Genomic DNA, 22,798 nt, shown 5'->3' on the forward strand with positions numbered 1-22,798 from the left:
TTATGCTTCGTGAAACTTGGATATTTAAAAGGTATTGTGAATGTCTGGTCAGAGCACCATTTAAGGAACAATTATCCATATGCACGAATAACAGTACTGTTCACTGCTTACATTATCCTACTCTCAATGCTTACAAAAACAGCAGAAAGTTTTGATTGAAAAAAGTAACTACTGCAACAACTGATAACTTGAGCTAGGAGAGGAACAAGACGCTTTCAAGTCCTGTTTTCCTGCTCCTAGCACATCCGTTCTAACTCCTTTCCTTCTGTCCCACCAAGCAAACCAAAGCAGTTCTTCAGCCTCACTTACTGTCCCCACAAGGCATGAATTATACCGTTTACCTCACAGGTACAGGAAAGATCAAAATGCAGAAGGAAAAGTGGTTCAAGAAAGAATGAGAAAAATTAATGGAAACCGAGCCATTTGTGGTTAATCCAATTTTTCAGAAGCTTTCTACATCAAGAAGATTCATTTTTCTTCCTATTTTCTGCTTTCCATCCACTGGCCACTACTGGGATACAAGGTAGACTCTGGTTTAAGCTAATGTGCATTTATGAGTACATAATACTTGTTCTAAACAGTTAAGTACCAGCAGGGGTGAGAAGTCATGTTGAAAATCACATCAGCTCTCCCTCAAAAACACCAAAACAAAAATCAAATCAGAACAAAACAAAAACCCACAAACCAAAACCAACCCACAAACAAAAAAAACAACCAGAAGGTCTTGGGATCCCTTAGATTCTCAGAGTAAGAGGTACTACTGATTCCAGTGGAGTTGCGTGCATTTTTCTTTCAAACCATAAATAAACAAAAGCTAAATAACTGCAATTTACATTTAAAGAGATACAGATCAGGCATCTGAAACACTGTTGCTACAACATCAAAAGGAAGAACTCAACTTCCCAGCCATACTTTATGCATACAGTAACACTACATATTTATTTCCTTTCGTTGATTTCCCAGAACTATTTCTATGAGAAAGAAAAATTAGTTTCTGGATTGGTCACACCAAGATAAAAACACAGACATGATCATCATCCTTACCTTTTTCATTGCCATGCAACATGTGAGATCATGGTAGACAATAGGCACATGATCTTTAGAAAGGTGTACATCGAATTCCACATATGCTGCTCCCTACAGAAAACAGAAAAACATTCACGACCGAACAAAACAAAAACCCATTAACAGATGATGCACAAGGACTCGAGAACTGCAGAAAACTCAGAAGACAAGTTTCCAAATATATGCAGGTCCTGGACATCTACCAGAAGCTGTATGCAATACTGGTCATTACCAGTCACATCTTACTCAAAAATTAAAAATTAAAAAATTAAAAATAAAAATTAAAAATAGGGAAAACAAAAACCAAAAGGACAGAGTAGCAGTGTTGTAACATGTGCAAGAGCAGAAACTGCTATATCCAGTATTCTCCTATCATTTTCAGATGTTATTTTTGTTGTTGTATGTTATTTTTATGTTGTATGTTATTTTTGTTAAGCTTAAAAGGGAAGAAAGATTAAACAAGAGCTCTAAGTATAATTTATGGACATGAAGGCCCAGAAACTACGGGAAACACAAACAATTTTTGACTTATTTTGACTGTCTCCCAATCATTCCTTTCTCAGCAGAAATATTTTTGTGGTGGTGGCTTCCAGTCTTCTCATTCCGCAAATAATTCAAAATATTTTTCTGGTGATGTTATTATTTTATAGTAAATTTCTGCCTCAATATACTTTCTGCAGACTTTTTAAAAGCATCTAGAAACCTGATGTATCTACCGGGAAATTAAGAAGTACTATTTAAACAGATCTTTTCATAACTGTAGTTTTCATTTGCTCTCCAGTCAGCGCGTGGTCTAGACGCTGCCTTCAAATTCTACTCCGCCTCCAAAATGAGACTCTTGGGGAATTAAAGTGCTCAGGAATAAGAAGCCAATAAACATAAAGGGATGGCAGCAGAGTCTGGAGTATTAGTAACTACAAAGGATGTCTGGTAAGAATCCACGCTAGTGGATTCTTCTGGTACTGTTATAGTACCAGAGAAGTCTCAGAAACCTACAAGTTAAGCAGCACGTGATCTCATAGCAGCATCTTACTGTGACTGTAACCACAGCTCTTCAGTGAAAACAGGAGCTACACAAGGAATGTCTGAATGTGCTCCATAGCACTGACTCCAGCTACTCCGCCTCACTGCCTCTTTGTCTAGACCGATCTTATCACAGATCACTTCAAGAACAAGTTTTTGGAAGGAATAAAACCAACCATCTAGGTCACAGAATTTAAGTACTGGAGGAGTGTATCTCCAAATTAAATATCCCGCGAGAGTTTTAAGATCCTAGGAGTCAAAATCTTCATTGTAAGAACCACTGGAACAAGGGGCTGTTCTATTCTAAGAACTTATTCTTAGAACTCAGCTCTCAAGTCCCTTTTTTGTAAACCAGTTTGAGGTACTCTGCAGTCCCTGAGTGAGACCTTTGCTGCCTCAGAGTATGCTGGCTCTAGAAGAGCCAGACTTCATTCATCTGTTCAAAATTATTCACAATCCTACATCTCTGCAGGGTTGAAGTTAAAATTTTCCCTGTATTAGAATAACACCAGAACATTTTGGATGGAAGGGGTTTTTGAAGAACTTAAGAATGAAAGTTTAAACTAAGCTATTTCTTCCCTTCTTATTTCTCAGGGAACTTCCACAGCTTCATAATTTAACGCCTTTTTCTTTTTTTAATCAGCATATTTAAGATTTATTGTACTGAATCTTGAAAACGAAGCATACAAGCCAAGCTAGTTTTAACCATACAAGTACTGCGTTCATGTAAATGTGTGTACGTACATGACTTGCAGCATTCCTCAGAGAAGCGATAGTGTTCTCTTGAACTTTAGCAAGTCTGAAATAACGGCAAAGAAAAAAGTTTTATCAACTGCATCATGAAGTTCATTGAAGCAACAGAAACAGAAATTGGAAGTCTTTGTTCTGTGGAACACTCACGTTTGATATTGAAAGAGTTAAAACAGTTATGTGTTGTAGCTTTTAATTTGAAACCAGCTGCTTCCTCAGTTGGTATCCATGAAACCAAACATTAAACAAAACAAACAGATTAAAACACAAATGAACTCACTTAGCTGTTGTTGTAGAATTTCCTGCTCCCCTGTGTCCAACATCTAGAGTTGTTCTTGGTTTCCAGTATTTTGCATATGAGGCCTTCATATCGCAAGTGTATCCCTGGATTGGCTTAATAATTATATAGTCCACTACAAGGAAAGATATCAAATGTTTCACTTGTCATCAGATAATGGGTGACTTCCAGTGAAGTTATCTACGTCTGTTTGCATCAACTGTACCTCGAACTTTCCCAATTGTCTTCCTCGGATTTCTGCCCATGATAGCAAGTGTAAGAATTCCAGCACTCTTTCCAAATTCTGCAATTGTGGATGACAGGAGGCAGGCAGAACCTACATGACCTGGGAGCTCATCATCTTGCAGTACTTTCTCACCTAAATCTTCCTAAAAACAAAGAAAGAACCAAAACACCTACTGTTATATGTAGGTGAGAATACTAACCAGCTCTGCTTTCTCATGGAAACCTTGGTCCTCAGCAAAACATACACAGTCACTAACATAACGAAATCTCCCATGTGTTACAGAAAACACAAGTTTCAGACTAAAATTTTTCATATAACTATGTTGCAAGTTACAAATAGGAATATGAAATTGTTGTTTGAAATCCAGAAAACCACGTACATTAATCTTTAAAAAAACCCCTTAGATATGGTAACCTTTTCAGACCAAAAATGCAATGTATGGAATATACTCTCTTCTAAAATGCCCAAGTCACACTTAGAGCAAAGTTCAACTTAAATAATATGTAAGTTTGAAAGAGCTCTGTACTCATTTGCAGAGAAGGAAGATGGCAACTAGCAAACAGAACAGGCACTTGATCATGGTTAATTTCAGGAACTATGTAGCAACTTTACAATTGCGATTCTAAGTGATTTAAAGGCATTTTTTGACCAAAGAGAATGCTTAAAACTTTCTTCTCCATAAACAGTATGAAAATACCAAAGTTATTTTCTTTAAAAACTACGAATATTTAACTTTTCCTGAAATACTTTGAGTGCAAAATAACTAGCAAATGAAGTAGTGAGAATCTGCAGTTTTAATTTGTACTAATTAGTTCATAGAATTTTTTTGCAACTTAAAATCAAGATGAAATAGTTGTATTTTAACCAGTCCCTATATACATTGTTAAAATTCAGAGAGGATAAGCAGAACTCACCCGTTAAAGGATAAAAATCAAGCTAACCTAATTATATACAGTACGGCACACTAAGATTTGAGTGCAATTTGTATTAACTATTCTCAAGGAGGAGAAAACGCAAAACTTTGTGTCATACGAGACAACACAAAAAAAAATCTGTAAAATGGTGCATTAACAAACATACTCATAAACCATTTACACAAGTAACATCCCAAAGATCAAGTTGATCAGTTTGCAGGCTGATGCCATCAGCAGAATCTTCAACGTAATCGACTCCTTCAACTCCAGAATGCAGACTAGAGTTGCTTGTAAGTGGTAAAGCGACATACCTCAAAAAAATCAAAGATTAATTCCAAGTTATCAGGCTCCATGGTTTGTATAGTGTATTCTATCCATCGATCGGGCTGCAAAGCATAACCACAGTCTGGTTGAGAGTGTCGGCATTTATATTCATTGTTGGTTATTAAGGAGAACTCCACAGTGTTTGCCATTTTCTGAGGAACTGTAGGGGATGTTTTTTCTTGGCCCTCTTCATCATCCTCATCTTTCTCCAGGCCTTCTAGAGTCAGTTTTACTCTGCTCAATCAGAAATACGAAACAAATGGTTAACTTACAGGTGTGTCTTCAGAAACACCGGAGAATTAGAAAGCAGCTTGAGCAGAAACTCGTACAACACAAGAAGTCTTCTTGACACCACCAACTACAGAGAGCTGTGCATGCAGCAGGCCCTAACAGGAGTAGGATTTTGGAACCACTGCTGTCTAAATCCTATTTCAGTCATGTTTAAGTGCTCAATTACTTCTAGTATGAATTACTACTAATTCTGGAACTTTGGTTAACGGGAAAACTATAGTAATGGTCAGAGAAGCAGCGCCAACACTACCTACAGAAGACACAAAGCCTTCACCATGTAGTACAACTCTATGTGGTGGGATAAAGCTTAGCAACCAGAGTTCCAAGAAAACATGCACACAGGAAGGGGAAACAGGGTGGGAAGGTGGGAAGAGAGAGCGAGGACAAGCGCCAGATCACAGAAATTCAAACAGGGAAGGAGAACAAACACCTGGGTCAATAGTACAGTCCTCAAAAAACAAAACAAAACAAAAACCACATACACACACACACACACAAAAAAAACAACACAACTCTCCTCCCCCAGCTTCCACATCCAAGCTACTCCTTCGGAGAAGTTATGAAAAGGGAATAAAGAAAACTCCCTGAAGTATAGCAGACCACTACTTAAGAATGCTACAGTTCTAGCCAAGAAGCAGGAAACAAACATCAAGGCAAAGATGGAGTAAATATTTGTGAAGGATGCCTGCTGTTCAACTTCTGCCATCACAATTGCTTCATACATTTTTGATAGCTTGGAAGCAACCAGCAGAATGGCAAGAGCTAAAAAGTATTAACTCAGCAGTGAGACCAAAACAGTTTTAACTATTTGACTTCCTTTGTTAAAACAGAAGAGTTTGGACACTTTTTCAATAATAAAGTGAGGAAACTGATACACCACTGATCTAATATCACCACGTTTTTACAAAGCACTTAAATACCTGGAAATTGGCCTGACAGCACAGCCCTATTAGTAACCATAATGCTAAAGGCTAAACTCATTAAGAAAAAAAGAACCGAAGGTACTGACAATTAACACAAGGTAAATTGCTACCAAAGATGAGCAGGCTCTTACCTAAACCTCGATGTTTTAAATTTCTTCTTTGTTATCACTACAGGGGGTTTCTCAGAATAATGCAGACGCAATCTGATTTCTGTTTGACAGGTCAGCCACCCAGCATCCACAGTTTCAATACCATCTGTCAAAGAATAAGCAACAAGAATTAGAAAGACAACTTAATAACTTGTTTCACTTTCTAAAGGAAGATCTAAATAGTTTAATATAGATATTGTTCCTCTGATACCACCTTCTAGCCAATCCTCCTTTACCAACAGCTTTATTCAATAGTATTTCCAAGGCAAATATTGAGAGCATCCTTTCACCTCTTTTTTCTGAGCTAGCCAGAAAAAGCAACAGATACTGCAGTTGCTCACTGGGTTTTAAGGTAAAAAAAATAGGAACACTGATCCTTCCCAAATTCACGTGGTAACTGTCTGAAGAAGAGTATTGAGTATTCCAGTATTAATTTTATTTATGGTATTAACAGCTAAGTAAATCTCTACAGGTACACAAAACCATCCCATATCCAGGGATCTCTCAATACATGGATGAAAACTGACGAACTCTGCAGACTCCGAAGCAACTTGAGACTGTTTCAGTTGAGATACAAATGTCAAATTAGCTCATAAGCAAGGGCAGTAAAGCAGTTTAAGCATGCAGGACAAAATATAGTAACAGATACAATAGGGAAAAAGCAAGGAGGAAAACCCTCAACATCACCATCAGGAGAAGGAAAGCCTACAAAGAAAGCATAAGCTGCCAGGCCTCATGCCAAAGTAGACTCTGCAGTTTCCAGGAGTTGCTAGAAAAATGTATCCTTTGATGATATGAGAAAAACTGAAAAACTTGAAGACAAGATGTATGAGACATGACAAAGAGTTAACTCAGGTGCCAAGGGGTTGAGCATTAACGGGGAAATGGGTTCTAACAGACAAAAGCAAGACATATCCATACACAAGAACATGAGGTTTGAGCTTATGAGAGGTTTTGGCAGTTATGTGCACACCTGAAGAGGCACATTTTTGTACATTTTGTCTAAGTGACATGCTAGTCAGGAAGAGTTCTTTCTAAGGCTCGGTTCAAAGCAAAATCTAACAGCCTAATCTGCATTTCCAAAAATACATGCGTATAATCTAGAGTTCACAAATTTTGATCTTTAACACCGATACACTGATAATCTTTAAACTCATCTTAGCAGTCTTGTATTAACATTAGGAGTTACGGCCTGAGCGTGTTCACAAATGCTAGATACAAAACCAACTGTACAAGCCGAGGAAGCAATCACAAGCAGAAAATTCATGTTTAAAACAAACTAAGTATTTCACAATATTTTTCAACTACAGTGCTTCATCTTGTTAACATGTATATGGTGAAGATGAATGTATTTCACTTACTATGGATTCCAAAGTATCCATCGTCAATGGTCATTTCATTTTCTAGAATTGAAAGGAGGGGAGAAAAGAATGAAAGATGCTAATTAGTATTCATACTAAAAGGAATCATTGCCAAGTTAAATTAATTCTATTTTTCCACTTCATTACTAAAAAACATATTTAATAAAAAGTAGGAAAAAGTGAAACAGACAAAACAAGCATGTCTATTGCAACCTTCTATAAAGTTTTTTCCAACTTTATGCTTTTTCTACAGGAAAAACTTATCAACACACAAAACGCCCTAAGATGCCTGCATTACCTGAAGTAATCTGAAGTAATCTGAACTGAGAAAAAGCAAGAAGGCTGCATAGTTTTGGAGTTTGCTCGTAACATCTATGTCCTACTAGAATCTAAAACGCTTGTTAGTGTCCAAGACATTCAAGTTTCTTGCAAACGTACAAGAAAGCTGTTCTCCTGCACATTTAAAGCTTCTAAATCAAGTTAGTCACAATTGATTCTGTCCAACCTGCTTATTCTGTCCATGTGAGAGAAACCCTATCCTAGGATGAAATATTCAAATCACTCCACAATTACTTTCATCCTTACCCTCTCCAGTTTTAATAACTGAAATCTTTAGGCACTAAGCAATTCATCAACGTTAACAGAATTGCAGCAGTCTGCACAAACTACAAGTTACTCAAAACAAATGTTAACAAAATTTTGTCTCTACAGCCATGAACCCTATCTTTTTCCAGGAAGAATCGTAATCCTGCCCTCCATTTTTAATAACCATTAGGCAACAATTTAGGATTATAATGACCATCCTGGTTTTGCTGTATTTTCTTAAAAGACTGCTTATGAAGAAAGCCCCTATTTCATAGGAACAGATCCTGGGAAAAATTAGCTTCTGTGATAAAAGTTAATTTAAACTTTATGGTCTGTTAAAAAAAATATTATGCATCTTTAACTACAGGATTCTGCAGAGGCTAGTTTTGACATGAATCAATTACTAAGGAGACAAAAAACACTGAGTGTTACTTGGAAAAAAAATCCTAACTGTATGGAACGGATTTATTTGAATTTAGAGAGAAAGTCTAAACCCTAATAGAGAGTAGGCTGCTTCCCTAATTAGTTCCTGACGAATACAAAAACCTCATTTTGTTACAGGAACACAAACGCTTAACTGCACTAATTAAAATGAAACGAAACCCCCCAAAACAGTGATCATGGCACTATTCACTATTAACAGTTTCTTTAATACAAGCTTCTTTCTAAAAGATGTATTCTTTCAATGAATCAGAAGATATTTAATAGATGTATACTTTTAAGTGTGGAGAAAATAACATTTTTCATATCCTAGAAGAGACAAGTGCATAAAACATGCCATCCTATAGCAGCATAAGATATCTAAATTACAAGCTACATTCAAAGGTTATTTCAATCACTCTTAAAAAAATTAAAAAAAAACACAAAGAAACCCCAACTTCTCCCATCTCAGAAAAGCATTAGGAACTTGTACGCAAGTCTGCATGCCACCCTTTCTTCCAGCAAAATAAATTTCTGCTAAATTGCCGGGTAAATTAGGGTAAATCATTCATGTCTCTATTTACATGAAGCCATTCATTTAAAGAAGTAACTAATTAAAAGTAACTAATTAAAAAGTTTTGCTTTAAAATTTTACTAGTGGAATGGTATTTAAACAAAAACAGTAGTGAATTCACACCCTCCCCCTCCCCACATTCTCTGGAAATGAAAATATGGATCCTTAGTCTCAAAGAATTAAATTATAAAAAATGATTATAAGTTAATAAAAACAACCCACATCATCTTAAGGATGGCAGCAAAGAACTTTACACCCACTCAATTTTTAAGCCACTTAAATAAATATATATTTTTGAGAGTAAGGTCCATGTTGTGCAAAAAAAAATGTTTATATCTCCAACACAGTAATACATTTAAGTATATTAAAGCTTTCATTATCAATCCCTCTAAACCAATGTGCATCATATTAGCAATCTTATGCATATGCCTCAAACAGATGCAGTTGATGCCCATACCTAAAGGGGTAATTGATCGTGGTTGTAGATGAGTCTCCCACGTGTGAACTATGACTTCGCAGGGACCATCGATAGTCTGTAATTTAAAAGTTAAATGTCTGCAATAATTTCTTTTGTTATATCTGATTTTCTACCCATGAATTTGTTTGGGATGGTTGTGAACTGAACTTATAGATTTAAGAAAGAAAAAAGAACAGGACAGAGAGAACAAAAGAGAAAGAAAGAAAGCAAGAAAGAAAGCAAATAGGTCAGGCTTGGTTCTTACCCCTTACAACTGCTCCTGCTGCTATCTGATATGTCACACTACATATGACAAAACTTGTGAAAAAGTCCAACAGGATGGAGACATTAAATGGAACTACTAAATCTTTGTTGCTTATAGCTACTCCACTGAACTAGCATAGTCTCCTTCGAATACAAAAAAGTGTCTCTGAACTCATTACGTGCATTTTCTACTACTGCAGCAATTTATAAAAAGAATTCACATAAGCCACATCTCTGCAGTTCTCAACAGCACCCAGCATCTATTCATGCAGTTAGGAGTTGCTGGGGTGGTCTCTCCCTCACAATTTGCTCAAATAATTCCAAATCTATCTAACACAGTTATTCTACTTGTGGTATAGAAGAACAAGTTAGCTACCATCCAATTAAAGCAGAAATGGAATTTTACTGCCTCAGAAGGAAAAATACACTGGCACAACGCAATCAGCCAGCAGTGAAGCTCCCTGCAGACTGTTCTGTTTGAAGCAGGATAAATTAGATTCTTCCATCAAAAAACAGTTTTGTTGACATATGTAGTCTAAGTCTAGACTCAGACAGAACAGTAGCTCAATCTCTTCTTTCAAAAACAATATCACCTTGAAAATGCTTTCCAGGTTAAAACTTTCAGGCAACCAGTGCTTAACAACAGAAAGAATATGCCTGAATCCCAGCTCAGTCACCTTAAGAAGTTGTCAGGTTTCCCTAACATTGTGTGGAGTCATTAAAAATGCCGTCAAATAGCTGGAGAATTTGTCCTTTTGGTGCTTTGGGCCTAAGTGGCTCATTTCCAGAAAGACTAGCTACTACTGCCTACCTGAGTCATATCGACTTCAATGTCAACTTGTCCCAGTACTTCAGGTTCTTGTTTAAACAGATTTCAGATCAACACGCACACCCAGACATGATTCCAAGCCAGCATATCTGGGTATCTGAATACTTTGTTGTCTTACGGCCCACTAAATAAATTCTTAAGCAACTGATGGTATTTCTTGACCTCCATCAAACACATTTAACCGACTATGGTTTGGTTTTGTAAGATTAAGTGCCAAAAGTTTGAGAAGTGCTCAGGAGGAAGGGTTTGCACTCTGAATCTTAGCTAAGAGCAAACTGATTTTTCTAGTGATTTCAGAAATGTCCATACTTAACAGTCATGTCAGTAGAAAACACAGATGTTTAAAGTTCTGCTTTAAAGATACAATAAAGGTAAATATAAATACAATAAGATGGTATTATTGTTTTCAGTTGATTCCTGTTACAGGGCAGTTTTATTGCTCCTTTCCTCTGCTGTTGCTTGTTCTTACAGGCTTGTAGGAAAGCTCATAAGAAGTTTTCCCCCACCCGTTTTTCACAGCAGATCCATGCTTGTGTATACAATCTCCATTTTCAAAGCTGAAACCTGTGTTTGCTAGCAGAGGGGCTACCGTTTCCTAACACCACGTAAGCCTGCAAGCTCTCCAACAGCAGCTCCCATAGACACACGCAGAACCTGCAGTTTGCAAAGCTGGGGAATGAAAGTCTGTCCTAACATGTATTAGGCTGTTTCCTATAAAAAGGCAAACGGAAGATTCTACTTGTAGAAACAATCAACATATGTTAAAATACAGTAACAGCTTATTTCTGAAAGGATAAATACACTACTATAATTCCACATTTTACTTTTACATTAAAAAAAATTAAGAATTGAAATTTGAGTAACATTATTCCAATAATAAGCACAACACACTGGATACAGTTAAAACTTCAACCCCTGGAAGAGATACAGTGGGCTGATTATGCATTTAATCCAGAAACCCCCAATTCCCATACTAAAAACGAGGAGATAAGCATAACTGCCTGGAAAAAAAGGGAAATGGATTAGCAAGCGTGAGCAGACATGACTGAGAGTTCTCTCACAATCCCTAGATTTTGTGCCTATGTGAATTTAAATCTGCACCTGTTTTAATTACACATAAGAGAAGTCATTGTTCCAATGATGTTAGAATACTGATGCAATTTCAGCGATATATACTGACATTAGTCCTGTCCAGACCAGCCTGTAGCAAACGATGATGTGTCATCAACATTCATAGCATGGTAATGTTACCTAAGAAGCCAGCCTCTGCTAGGACAGCCTTTAGAGGACACCTACCCAAGTGTCACATCAAGCATATCCCTGTGGTCACTACATGGAGATTATACGGAGTGGCACTGTATATCATGAACTCCTCTCTACCAACACAGAGAATGTATTTTAAATCAGGTCCATAAAATTATGTTCCTTGATATTTATTTGACTGACCATTTAATGTAATTTAAAAAAAGCTATGAAAAGACTTACAAGAATCTTCTAAAAAGTCAAATCCTCTCACTCTATCAGAGGCTGGGGATCCCCCCAGTAAGTCATTAGACATTTTGAAATGAAAGGTAAAATGCCTACATAACATGAGGTGGCTTCCAGAAGTTCAAAGAAGTCTGTACTGAGCACCCAAGCACTTCATCAACTGAAAAATTAAAGCACTTCTGTGGATGCTTAAATGAGAGTTTAGGAGGCCAGTGCCAAGATTCCTGATCCAAGGCAACAGAACAGAGTAGACATTAGGAAAAACAAGGTTAGCTTAAAAAGCAAAACAGTACAAAATAAACAAAGACCACAACAACATTAAACCAACTGCACTTCACAGCTTACGTCTTGAAACTCTCTTTCAGGAGTGGGTATTAATCTCCCTCAAGACCAGGACAGAGCTAAATGAATTAGACTTCACTGCCTGTGTGGGATTTCGGACAAAAACACCTCCAGATTTCAGTACCACATAAGAGACAATAATTAAGCAAAAGACCAATGAAACAACAATAGCCATACAGTCAGCGTCACTCAATTCACAAAGCAACAGCACCTGTAAGATACTTCAGGCAGCAGCTGAACACAGCCTGCTACCTCAGCGCACTCACAGCAGCAGTGCTCCTCTGTTATCAGCAGGTTAACCACCAGTTACCAGCCCGGCAAAAGGTTTTCTTGCTACTAAAGAAATTACTGGGCCTAGACCTAAATTTCACCCTGATTATTATATTCCAAGCACTAGATGGATTTGACTTGTTTGTATTTCAGAAGAAATGCAAGTCTTATTTAAAATATCTATAGTCAAGCAATACTCTCGCCAATGTGAGACATTCACCAATACAATTTTTCAAAATCCTACTACGCACACAGATAGCTATTTCACATTTCCTTGAAAGAAATAACCCTGAACTTGCGTGCTTGCTTACTGTTGGAAGAACAAATAAGAACACAGCTAAACAGAATAAGGTATGTATTGACCTTACTAATGTTTTCAAACATATCACACAAACAATACATAAAACATTTTCCTCAAACATATGCTATACACAAGACTTAAATTTGAAGCAAGGTAAGCAGGTTGTTGGTGTTTTTCTCCCTCTTTCAATCGAACAGAACCTATGTTTAGAATAAAAGATTGGAAGACCATCACAGTAAGGTAACTGGTACTGGACTGTGTTTAAGACAAGAACAAACCTGGAGCAAACCAGGTGAAATTACTGTCTTGTTTCATCAAATCCTTTTATTTGCTTCTCTTTTGAAAGTCTCAGGATGACTCATATAATCATTAAAACGTTCACAATGTTAGAAGCTCTTAATATTCAAGGAGCCAAGACTTGTACAGATTTTTTAGTAAGGTATTTTTTATGTATACGTTCATTTATTTGTACTCCTACAAATATTCTACACATTTCTATGTTAAGTATAAAATAATGCTCTATTTACATAACCACAATCATGTTAACATCAAAATCGTTTACTGCCAACCAACCAAACTTCCCGTGACATTGTACTATCCTTCAAGCAAAATAGTAACTGACAGATCATACTTAAATGACAACTTTTTTTTTTTAAGTGAGAAAAATACTCTTTTTGTTTTTTCCAAAATGTGAATTACTGTATGTATTTTCACATCTAGTCTGTAGTAACATTTTGGATATGGAAATGATCATTTCTCTGTGTAAACATGCACCACCCCCACGTGGCCAACATGCACCCATGCCGATGTGACTGTCTCAAGCATCTTCAAAGATGCAGTTGTTTCAGAAAGGAAGGGTATGGTAACTTGAAACAGATCAATCTTCAACATCGCTTTATTATGTGGCGTAAAATTGACATATTCAGACTTGAACATGTATTTAAATCTACACATAGTTAAGTTATCCAACTACAGACTGTGACATACAGAATTGTACTAACAAAATGTTAGCAGTGTCTGAAGGATCATATATTCCAAGCCGACCGAATTTAGAAGATAAATCACATGCAGTGCAAACATATCTACTGAAATAAAAATATTGAGAATAATTTAATTTAGAAGGATCTTATCCTTAACAGGGTTGTTAATGCTGAAGTCCTCAACAGACTCATTTGCATTCTAGGGTATATTACATGCCTGTTAGAACGAAAAGACCCTGCTTTTTCATTGTTGTTCAAAAAAAAATACAGAAAGGAAAACATTGAGGTCAAAGACTCCAACTACAAAATACTGTATTTTATGAGAAAAAATCCTGTGGTACTGTATACTTAACAGGTACAGGTTAGAGACTGCTAAGCAGATAACCATGTACCCTGGCAATTCACGTACTTGGTTTTGTAGGGTGTTTTTTCTACTTTTTAAAATATAGGAGCTCTTTATGCTGTTATTCCATAAAATTCATACTTACCTTGGCAGACTCTGCATCACACGGTACATAAAGCGTGCACGATACAGAGCACCTACTTAAAGAAACACACTCACCAATACATATTGTAAACTTATTCAAATGTTAAAACAGAAGCTGTGTTGTCTATGAGCAATTTTTTCTAGGTGTGCTTTTCCTAAGGTGGTATTGCTTACATTTTAAGCTTATAGGCATTTGTGAGAAAGATGAGTCCCATCAAATCTACTAGGCCATAAAAACTGACCTACTTTTGGCCTCAAAAAAAAAAAAAAAAATCAAACAAAACAGCAGAAAACAAACCAAAAACTATTATTGGCCTTCCCTTCTTTTACCTCAAAGTAACAACACAAGTATCAGTTTCAGATTAGACTGTTTCACTTGCCATAATGAAAAGCAGAACAGTTTCAAGTTTCATTTCAGACTAGTATCCTTCACTGAGAATTTTCATGCCACCTCCACTAAATGCTTCAGTGAAAGAAAGCTGAGTTCAGCTGACAAAAGCTTTCAGGCTCTTCAATAATTTAAAATATTAAAAAAAAATTATGGACCAGATAATTCCACAATTCCTCTGCATGCCTAGCTGTAGCCTTCATAATCCCTATTTGAAAGAACTGAAGCCCAAGGTAAATAGCTACAGGATATTAATAGAGTAAGCAAGACAGCAAAGATAACTTTAAACGGATTACTTCTTACAGCTATTATGTATTATCAAGAAAAACAGCTGAAGAGTAGCTGCTTAGTTTCCCAAATTAGTCTTGACTTTTTTATTTTTCTGTGTGCAATCTCATCCCTAGTCCGAAAAAGAAAGAGCTTCCTCCGCCATCCTAGTATGATCTCTACAGACCAGTATACTGCCACATATATTCAACTCACATGCAACTTTTACATCAATACCTGTAAAAACAAACAAACAAACAAAAAAAAGCACCTCTGCCTCTTTGGTCAGGTCATGCAAATAGGTGGATACAAACCTAGAGAAAACACCGGGCTGCCCCATTCCTTGTTTCATCTTCACTCCAAGAAATTAACATGTATTAATTACGCAGCACAAAGGCTAGATAATACTTCTCATATTTCACCAAAATATCTTCAGCAGTTTTAAAACTGTAGTAGATAAGGCAAATTTAAATAAAGCTGTTCACATTAAGCATTTTTCCACCTATCACTTGCATCCATGCTAAAGATCCTTGCCCTACCTAAGTCTGCATTTAAGTCAGTTGTTGTAGCCCTACTATACCTAATAAAAAATTCTCCATACTGCTTAAGCTTTATAATAGTCTCAGGCATTTCACTATCCTTGGAATTTTTAAAAAGCACCAACAAAGGTAAAAGACAAAAGACATTGTAACCAAAATAATTCAAGTTAACTGTATATGGTCACATATCTCCAGAAGTGAATTGTCATTTCCACAAGCATTTCAATGTTTCATGTGTTGCAATTAACATTTCTTTCTAAAAGCTCAAGATTAACTCAGAAAATCCTTTTTATTTCAAATCACAGAAGACGAGTCAACTTAAAAAAGTTGTACATACCTTAGGTTCTAAGAAGTACCCTTTAAAATACCGATACTTAACGGGAACTCCTCTAATAAGCTCTACAGTAGCTTTCCATAATTCACTGTGGAAAGAAAACAATTTCAAGAATTTGATCTCAAATTTTCTGAAGTTTTATCCAAAGTTCTAAATACTATTTTAGCTTAAGAGCTCTACTGTCATCTAAAAATACAAACAAAACAACTAAATGGTTTATTAAGAGAGACACAAACCACATTTGTTTGGATTATCATTTTGCTATCTGAGTACATTTGTCTTTTCTCACTTTTTTGTTGCTTTCCTTTTTCTTTTTTTTTTCCTTAAGTCAGTACAATAAGCTATCCTAGAAATATAAGCATAACAGTTAAACAAATACTGTGGCATTTCTTGCAACTTTTGATGACAAAACTGAGTTTGCACCACGGTATTCAAAACAGTAGATGAGGCTCAACACATTTTACAGGTTATTTCATATTATGATTTAGTATCAAACTTAATTGGTTTAGCCATTCTCTGTCAATGCTTCAGCCATTCCCTACCAATGTTGAAGTGGTGACTGAGCTGTTAAAAAAGACACAAGGGTAGCCAAGCATGCAAAAAGCACAATAAATCCTTAGAACGGAAACTGTGCTTTCTAATCTACAGATCCGAAGAGCTCTCATCTTCCTTTATCTGGTAGGGAAAACACGATGAAATTCAGGGATTCATCCAAGATGAGCAAGCCACCGGCAGAACTACAGATACATCCTTTGAGCCCTATTTCCTGCATCATACAGATGAATAATGATAGGTACGGCACCATTTTAAGAAAATACTGTATCCCTCTGCCACGTTTAGACTGTTTTTGTATACACTCATCTTCATATAAATACAAAACACTTAAGACTTTTAATACAACTCTTGTTTTAAAATAATCTCATCTCTTTATAGGCACTCTAAGAGCTTGTACAGGTTAGGAAGTAAACACTATAAACATCTCCCATAACCTCCTGTATGCTCCACTGCAGGAGTGAAAGTGATCCTTAGCAGCCTCTTATTTCAAGTGTCTACGACTGTACTTCTGAAATATGCCACGACAATGGTAGAAACATCATTCATAACTAGAAAACATACTCAAGTTAAACATTACCTTAGACACATTCCTAAGCATTCAAAGTGTTCAAGGGCAACACAAGAAATTCTGGAGAGTTTTACAAATAGCACATATAGCCTAATAATTTAGGAACTAAGAGCCAGAACAAATTTGCTGCTGCAGAACTGCAGTTACTTCTAAGGAAAAACAAACTAATGAACAAAAAAACCCACCACAACAAAAAACCTTACCAATCATCAGTTTGGAGGACTACTGCAGCTTGTGGATTCCAGTTTCCCAAAGCACTGCAGCTCCCACATATTGCAAATACTTCTCCTAATAAAAACAGAACAAACAGGAAAAAAGAAGACATAATTACTCAAGCCTATACGGAATTACTAAATGCAGTCTACGTGGTCAAACCTTCAAATAATTTGAACACATACACAGTGTCACCCATCCCAACTCCCTCTTTTTGGTTGAAAAAGGTATTTTTCCCCACCCAAAATTAAAAGTGTTGTGTTTACCACCAAAGATCTCTCAGAGAGGCACTAGTAACAAGCCAAACCCCTAAAAAGGTTGGCTTCCAAATCCTCCTAGAGGTACACTGTCTGAAAAAAAAATATATTGGAAATAGAAGGCAAATTTTTACTGTAAAATTCTTGTCAAGATAAAACATTTTTTTCATACATATGTGTGTGTGCAAGTCCATACGCAAGTACTAACGTACAAGTCAAAAAAAGTAATTTTCTAAGATTCACACAAATAATCTAGAAGTACAGGCAAAACAGGAGGTTGATAGCATCATTCCCAAAAGAACATTCAGCTTTGTTCCTGTGAGAAATAAAATCAATTTAGCTGCTACACTTTCATTTTTTAACTGCAAATAAAAACATACGGTTGTCACACAAAAAGCATTGCATACTGTCTACCATAATGCATGCGCACAGTAAAAAAAAAAAAAAAAAAAAACAACAAACCAATAGGATAAAAACACTTAACTCTGGGAAATGCAAGAGTTGAAGTTATCCTTGCTTTTCAACATAAAACCAATACACAATTAAAACAACAACAATAAATACACCTGGAAAGGATAAATTAGTATTTTGCTTTCCACAGCAATTTTAGAATAATTTTAGAAGCAAGAAAAAAAATCTATTACAGGAGGAGGAAGTATGAAGCTGTTATGCTTATTCATCATCTGCTTAACCTTTTAGTCTTTCTATGCAAAATAGAAGAACTACCAAAGCGCTAGAGCCACTTCTCAAAAAAATGTATTAACAAGAACATGTACTGAAATGAACTTCATTATCTAAATGGCACGTATAAATGTGATATTTCAAACAAAGTAACCCTTACACCACAACAGGCATGAGGACATCCAGCTGAAGTTAAAGTAATCCCTTAAGGTTATTTTAAGGTTAGGGGTGGTGGTTCCTGATGAACAGAAACAGCAGGGATCAAACTGATAGCTGAGAAGTCTCGGAGAAACAAGTATCAGTCTTGACAAAGCAAGAGGCAAACATCTGATGATGATTTCCTGTTCTCATACTGGGAAAGCAGTAGTAAAGTGGTGGGGGTACAATAATCTCAATCTTAAAATACAAAGCGCAAGATGTATATTACGAAGACACTACCTTTTACTACGCTAAATATCACAGCTGGTACTTCAAGACTGAAACACGACCTTCGAGGATGTACTTAGGCCTCTAAAAGAGAGTCCATTCTTTCCAACTATACAGGTTCACCTAATAAAAAACACCACCAGGTTTATTTATGAAAAAGAGCACTGCAGACATACAAATGTGAGGAATTAAGATTAATTCCTTGTTTTTAAACTAAAAAAAAAAGTGAAATAATTTGAGACCTAAACTATTCCCCCCCCCAAAAAATCTTGTATTCCAACTCATTAAAAAAAATCCAGGCTTTTGCATGCTTGCTGTAAGTATACAAAAGCTGATTTTTTTTGTCTGTGCAGTACGAATACATTTATTGTGGAAGTTACTGCACACAACTGCCAGTCAAGAGTTTTACCCTTTCCACCCTACTGGGGCACATGACTGTTTTTTTTGCAGGGAAAGATGAAGGAGGAAGGGAAGACCACTTGAATACCACACATCTGCTGACTGATGATATTAAACAGGAGAGAAAATTCTTTTAATATTCCTTTAAAATGGCAGCATTTAGTTCATCTTTGTGTAAATGCCAGGCAATCCCTGAAGAGCAATCTAAAAAAAACACCCACCACCACCAAACAAACAAAAAAGTGTGAACGTATGGTGAAGACTTATCACTCCGCAAGGTACAACACACAAAAGTCAACATTTGAACAGGATGCACAGTCAACTCCTAAACTCACTTCACATCACGTGGTTGAATTGGGATTTATGAAATGCTGTTTACGGAAAAGCACAAGAGAAATGCATAAAGGGGAACTGTCTTCCCCAAGGCAATTCTAAACTCAGTAGGCTTGTTTTTGTTGTTTATTTCTCTCTTAGCTAATCTTCAATCCCTTAACCATCTCTTGGTACAGCGTTGTGCCCTGATGAATACCTACACGAGTCACAGCCAGTAACCAGTGACAATTTCCCTTCTGCTAAGATGAGACAAAAACGAAGTCCTCCATGTCATGAGTTTCTGCCAACGTGTAGGCTTCACTGCCAATGTTAACTCCAGAAGTAGTCTAGCTAGAGGGAGCGAGTCGAAGCTCCATTCCTCTGCTGCGGATGCCCTTCCACCCTGTAGCTGAAATCACTGACATCAACAGGAAATGCAAGTGATGAGGGACACAGCACCTGAGCATCCAAGGTGAGGACTCACTCCTGTCTCACCAACTCCTCACCAAGGTGATCTGACAGAGTGTGGTGTTTTAAATACTTGTTGCCATTCACAGAACTGCTGACAGCTCTAGAAACCCAGAGCTTCTTCTCTCCTTCTCTCCTTTCATGAGGCTGCATCTCAGCGCCCTCCTACCTGGTCAAAACCAAGCACATCAACACTGTCATAAGCAGAAGCAACCTCTCATCACCTCTTAATGCTATCCAAATGGCATCTCCAAGCAATTCTTTGTAACCAGCCACTGGGGCAGGATCTACTTCTTCCTGATGCTATTTGTTGTTGCAGATCTCATCAGTAAAAGAAAGTTACATAGCCAAAGTCAATTTCGCTAGTGACAGCACCATCACAACAGTGGAAACAACACTGCAAACAGGACACAAAAAGCATGACCTGCAACACTGCACTGGTTAGCTACACTAGTGCTTTATAGCCTCATAGGATCTGGAGTTCTATTCATTTTTTATTTTGAAGTTTTCTCCAAAATTCTGTAAAAACATTGCTCCTTACCAAAGGCTCCATGTCCATATTGTGTGTCAAAGTTCAGTTCCCAAACTCTCAACACAGAAGTCTAACATGTCTAACAATTTTGACAGATGTCAAAACTTTTCTAATGTTTTAATCTTTTCTTCCCCCCCCAACTACAACAGTTGTGCCAGCTGGTATTTGTCTGTAACAGGAATTTGTATTCGCCAATCTGTACACAATTTCACATTTAGCTGCTTCTGTTAACTGCCATTTTTGTTGTTAGCTTCCTTCAGAGTTCCTAAAGATGAAGTTCAAAGTAACACGCACAATTTAATACCACTGTATCTTGGTGTTACACATGATCTGACAATTTGTATTCCTCAGTTAGATTACAAAAGTGATTTTACACACTTTTGCCACACAGCTTTCATAAACAAGTTGTATTTTTAGCAGTAAGTATTACATCAGGCTCGCTACAGAAACAAAGCTTACACAATCCTGTTCTTTGAGCACATACAACACTAATAACATTTAAATTAATTTGATGCTGAAGGTCAAGATTCCAATGTGTTAATGTCAACAGATACATGGGTAAAAAGGGAGGTATACACGGGAGCTACTGAATGAGAAACCTGCTCTGAAGAGCTGAGAAAGGATCATTTTTTCAATCCTAAACCCACTTCGAACACGTCATTACTCAAACAGGGACCACGGGATGTTTCAGTTCTTAACCACTGGAGGATACCTGCATGATTGCTGCACTGTCTTTTAGATGCTTACGACAAAACATTTTTGACTGAAATACTTCATTAATTGGATTGAATTCACTCATCACTTGTCTCAAGAAATTAATGTTTCTACCTGTTTTAACAAAAGAAAAAGGAAATTTTATGCTATGCTTAACCTTGTGTCTGATGAAAGATATGGGGAAATGCTATTTAAAGCTGTAAGAGTAGTGACTGAAAAGGAACAAAGAATCATTTCTGAAACATGCTCCAAAACCAGAAGCAACAAACTCCTCAGCCAAGCAGCATGTTTTTTCCTTCTCCACTCCAGCTAGTTAACTAGTTTCCCACAACATTCTCCTCAAGAAACTGGCTGCTTGTGGCTTGGACTGGGGTATGCTTCGTTGGGTTAAAAACTGGCTGGATAGCCGGGCCCAAAGAGTTGTGGTGAATGGAGGCAAATCCAGTTGGAGGCCGGTCACTAGTGGTGTCCCCCAGGGCTCAGTACTGGGGCCAGTCCTCTTCAATATCTTTATCGATGACCTGGATGAGGGGATCGAGTGCACCCTCAGTAAGTTTGCAGATGACACCAAGTTAGGTGCGTGTGTCGATCTGCTCGAGGGCAGGAAGGCTCTGCAGGAGGATCTGGATAGGCTGGAACGATGGGCTGAGGCCAACTGCATGAAGTTCAACAAGGCCAAGTGCTGGGTCCTGCACCTGGGACGTAACAACCCCAAGCAACGCTACAGGCTGGGAGATGAGTGGCTGGAAAGCTGCCTGGCGGAGAAGGACCTGGGAGTACTGGTTGATAGTCAGCTGAATATGAGCCAGCAGTGTGCCCAGGTGGCCAAGAAGGCCAACAGCATCCTGGCTTGCATAAGAAGCAGTGTGGCCAGCAGGGCTAGGGAAGCGATTGTCCCCCTGTACTCGGCTCTGGTGAGGCCGCACCTCGAGTACTGTGTTCAGTTTTGGGCCCCTCGCTACAAGAAGGACATGGACGTGCTCGAGCGAGTCCAGAGAAGGGCAACGAGGCTGGTGAGGGGTCTGGAGAACAAGTCTTACGAGGAGCGGCTGAGGGAGCTGGGCTTGTTCAGCCTGGAGAAGAGGAGGCTCAGGGGCGACCTTATCGCTCTCTACAGGTACCTTAAAGGAGGCTGTAGCGAGGTGGGGGTTGGTCTGTTCTCCCACGTGCCTGGTGACAGGATGAGGGGGAATGGGCGAAAGTTGCGCCAGGGTAGGTTTAGGTTGGATGTTAGGAAGTACTTCTTTACTGAAAGGGTTGTTAGGCACTGGAATGGTCTGCCCAGGGAAGCGGTTGAGTCACCATCCCTGGAGGTCTTTAAAAGACGTTTAGATGTTGAGCTTAGTGATATGGTTTAGTGGGGGACTTGTTAGTGTTAGGGCAGAGGTTGGACTAGGTGATCTTGGAGGTCTCTTCCGACCTAGACGATTCTGTGATTCTCACTCATCAGCTCAAGGGGCCAATGCTGGGCTTCTTCAGAATCCACGGTTATTTTGCACATTAGGGAATCTCTTTGTCATGATAACTGGGGACAAATGAAATTTTATTGCTTCATATTATCTATGTACAGTTGAATTACTGTCTTCAAATCAAGAAGGTTTCTATTTAAGACTCAAATTATGAATTAGACAGTTATTACACCACCACTGGTGGCCCAGAGACCTTGTAATCTCTGCAGAATATTATGTGCGGATAATGACTTACTGTTGTGGTAGTGTGCATTTTAAATAACTTCTTCTTCTATACCTTACATGCTGTTATGACTTCTAGTTGCTAGATTACAATAGTTAAAATCAACAAAATATGGAACATTAAGAGGATGTA

At 37.6% G+C, this 22,798-nt stretch overlaps 1 protein-coding gene across 6 annotated transcripts in view; it reads right to left on the minus strand.

Moving 5' to 3' along the window:
- GPCPD1 (glycerophosphocholine phosphodiesterase 1) overlaps positions 1-22,798 on the minus strand; it is a 45,139-nt gene that overhangs the window by 13,261 nt on the left and 9,080 nt on the right. For 5 of the 6 annotated variants that reach the window (XM_083831718.1, XM_083831719.1, XM_083831721.1 and 2 more), the window contains 10 exons: positions 17,176-17,260; positions 15,853-15,937; positions 9,361-9,436; positions 7,325-7,366; positions 5,946-6,069; positions 4,588-4,834; positions 3,342-3,504; positions 3,119-3,251; positions 2,833-2,887; positions 1,045-1,137 (listed from right to left, as the gene is read on the minus strand). In XM_083831718.1, the coding sequence (XP_083687844.1) occupies positions 1,045-1,137; positions 2,833-2,887; positions 3,119-3,251; positions 3,342-3,504; positions 4,588-4,834; positions 5,946-6,069; positions 7,325-7,366; positions 9,361-9,436; positions 15,853-15,937; positions 17,176-17,260 (1,103 nt within the window). Of the gene's footprint in view, positions 1-1,044; positions 1,138-2,832; positions 2,888-3,118; positions 3,252-3,341; positions 3,505-4,587; positions 4,835-5,945; positions 6,070-7,324; positions 7,367-9,360; positions 9,437-15,852; positions 15,938-17,175; positions 17,261-22,798 lie in introns of those variants that run through there. The other variant, XM_083831723.1, reaches the window with a different exon arrangement.

The sequence above is a fragment of the Anser anser genome (assembly GCF_964211835.1).
Source record: "Anser anser genome assembly, chromosome: 3".
Taxonomy (NCBI): domain Eukaryota; kingdom Metazoa; phylum Chordata; class Aves; order Anseriformes; family Anatidae; genus Anser; species Anser anser.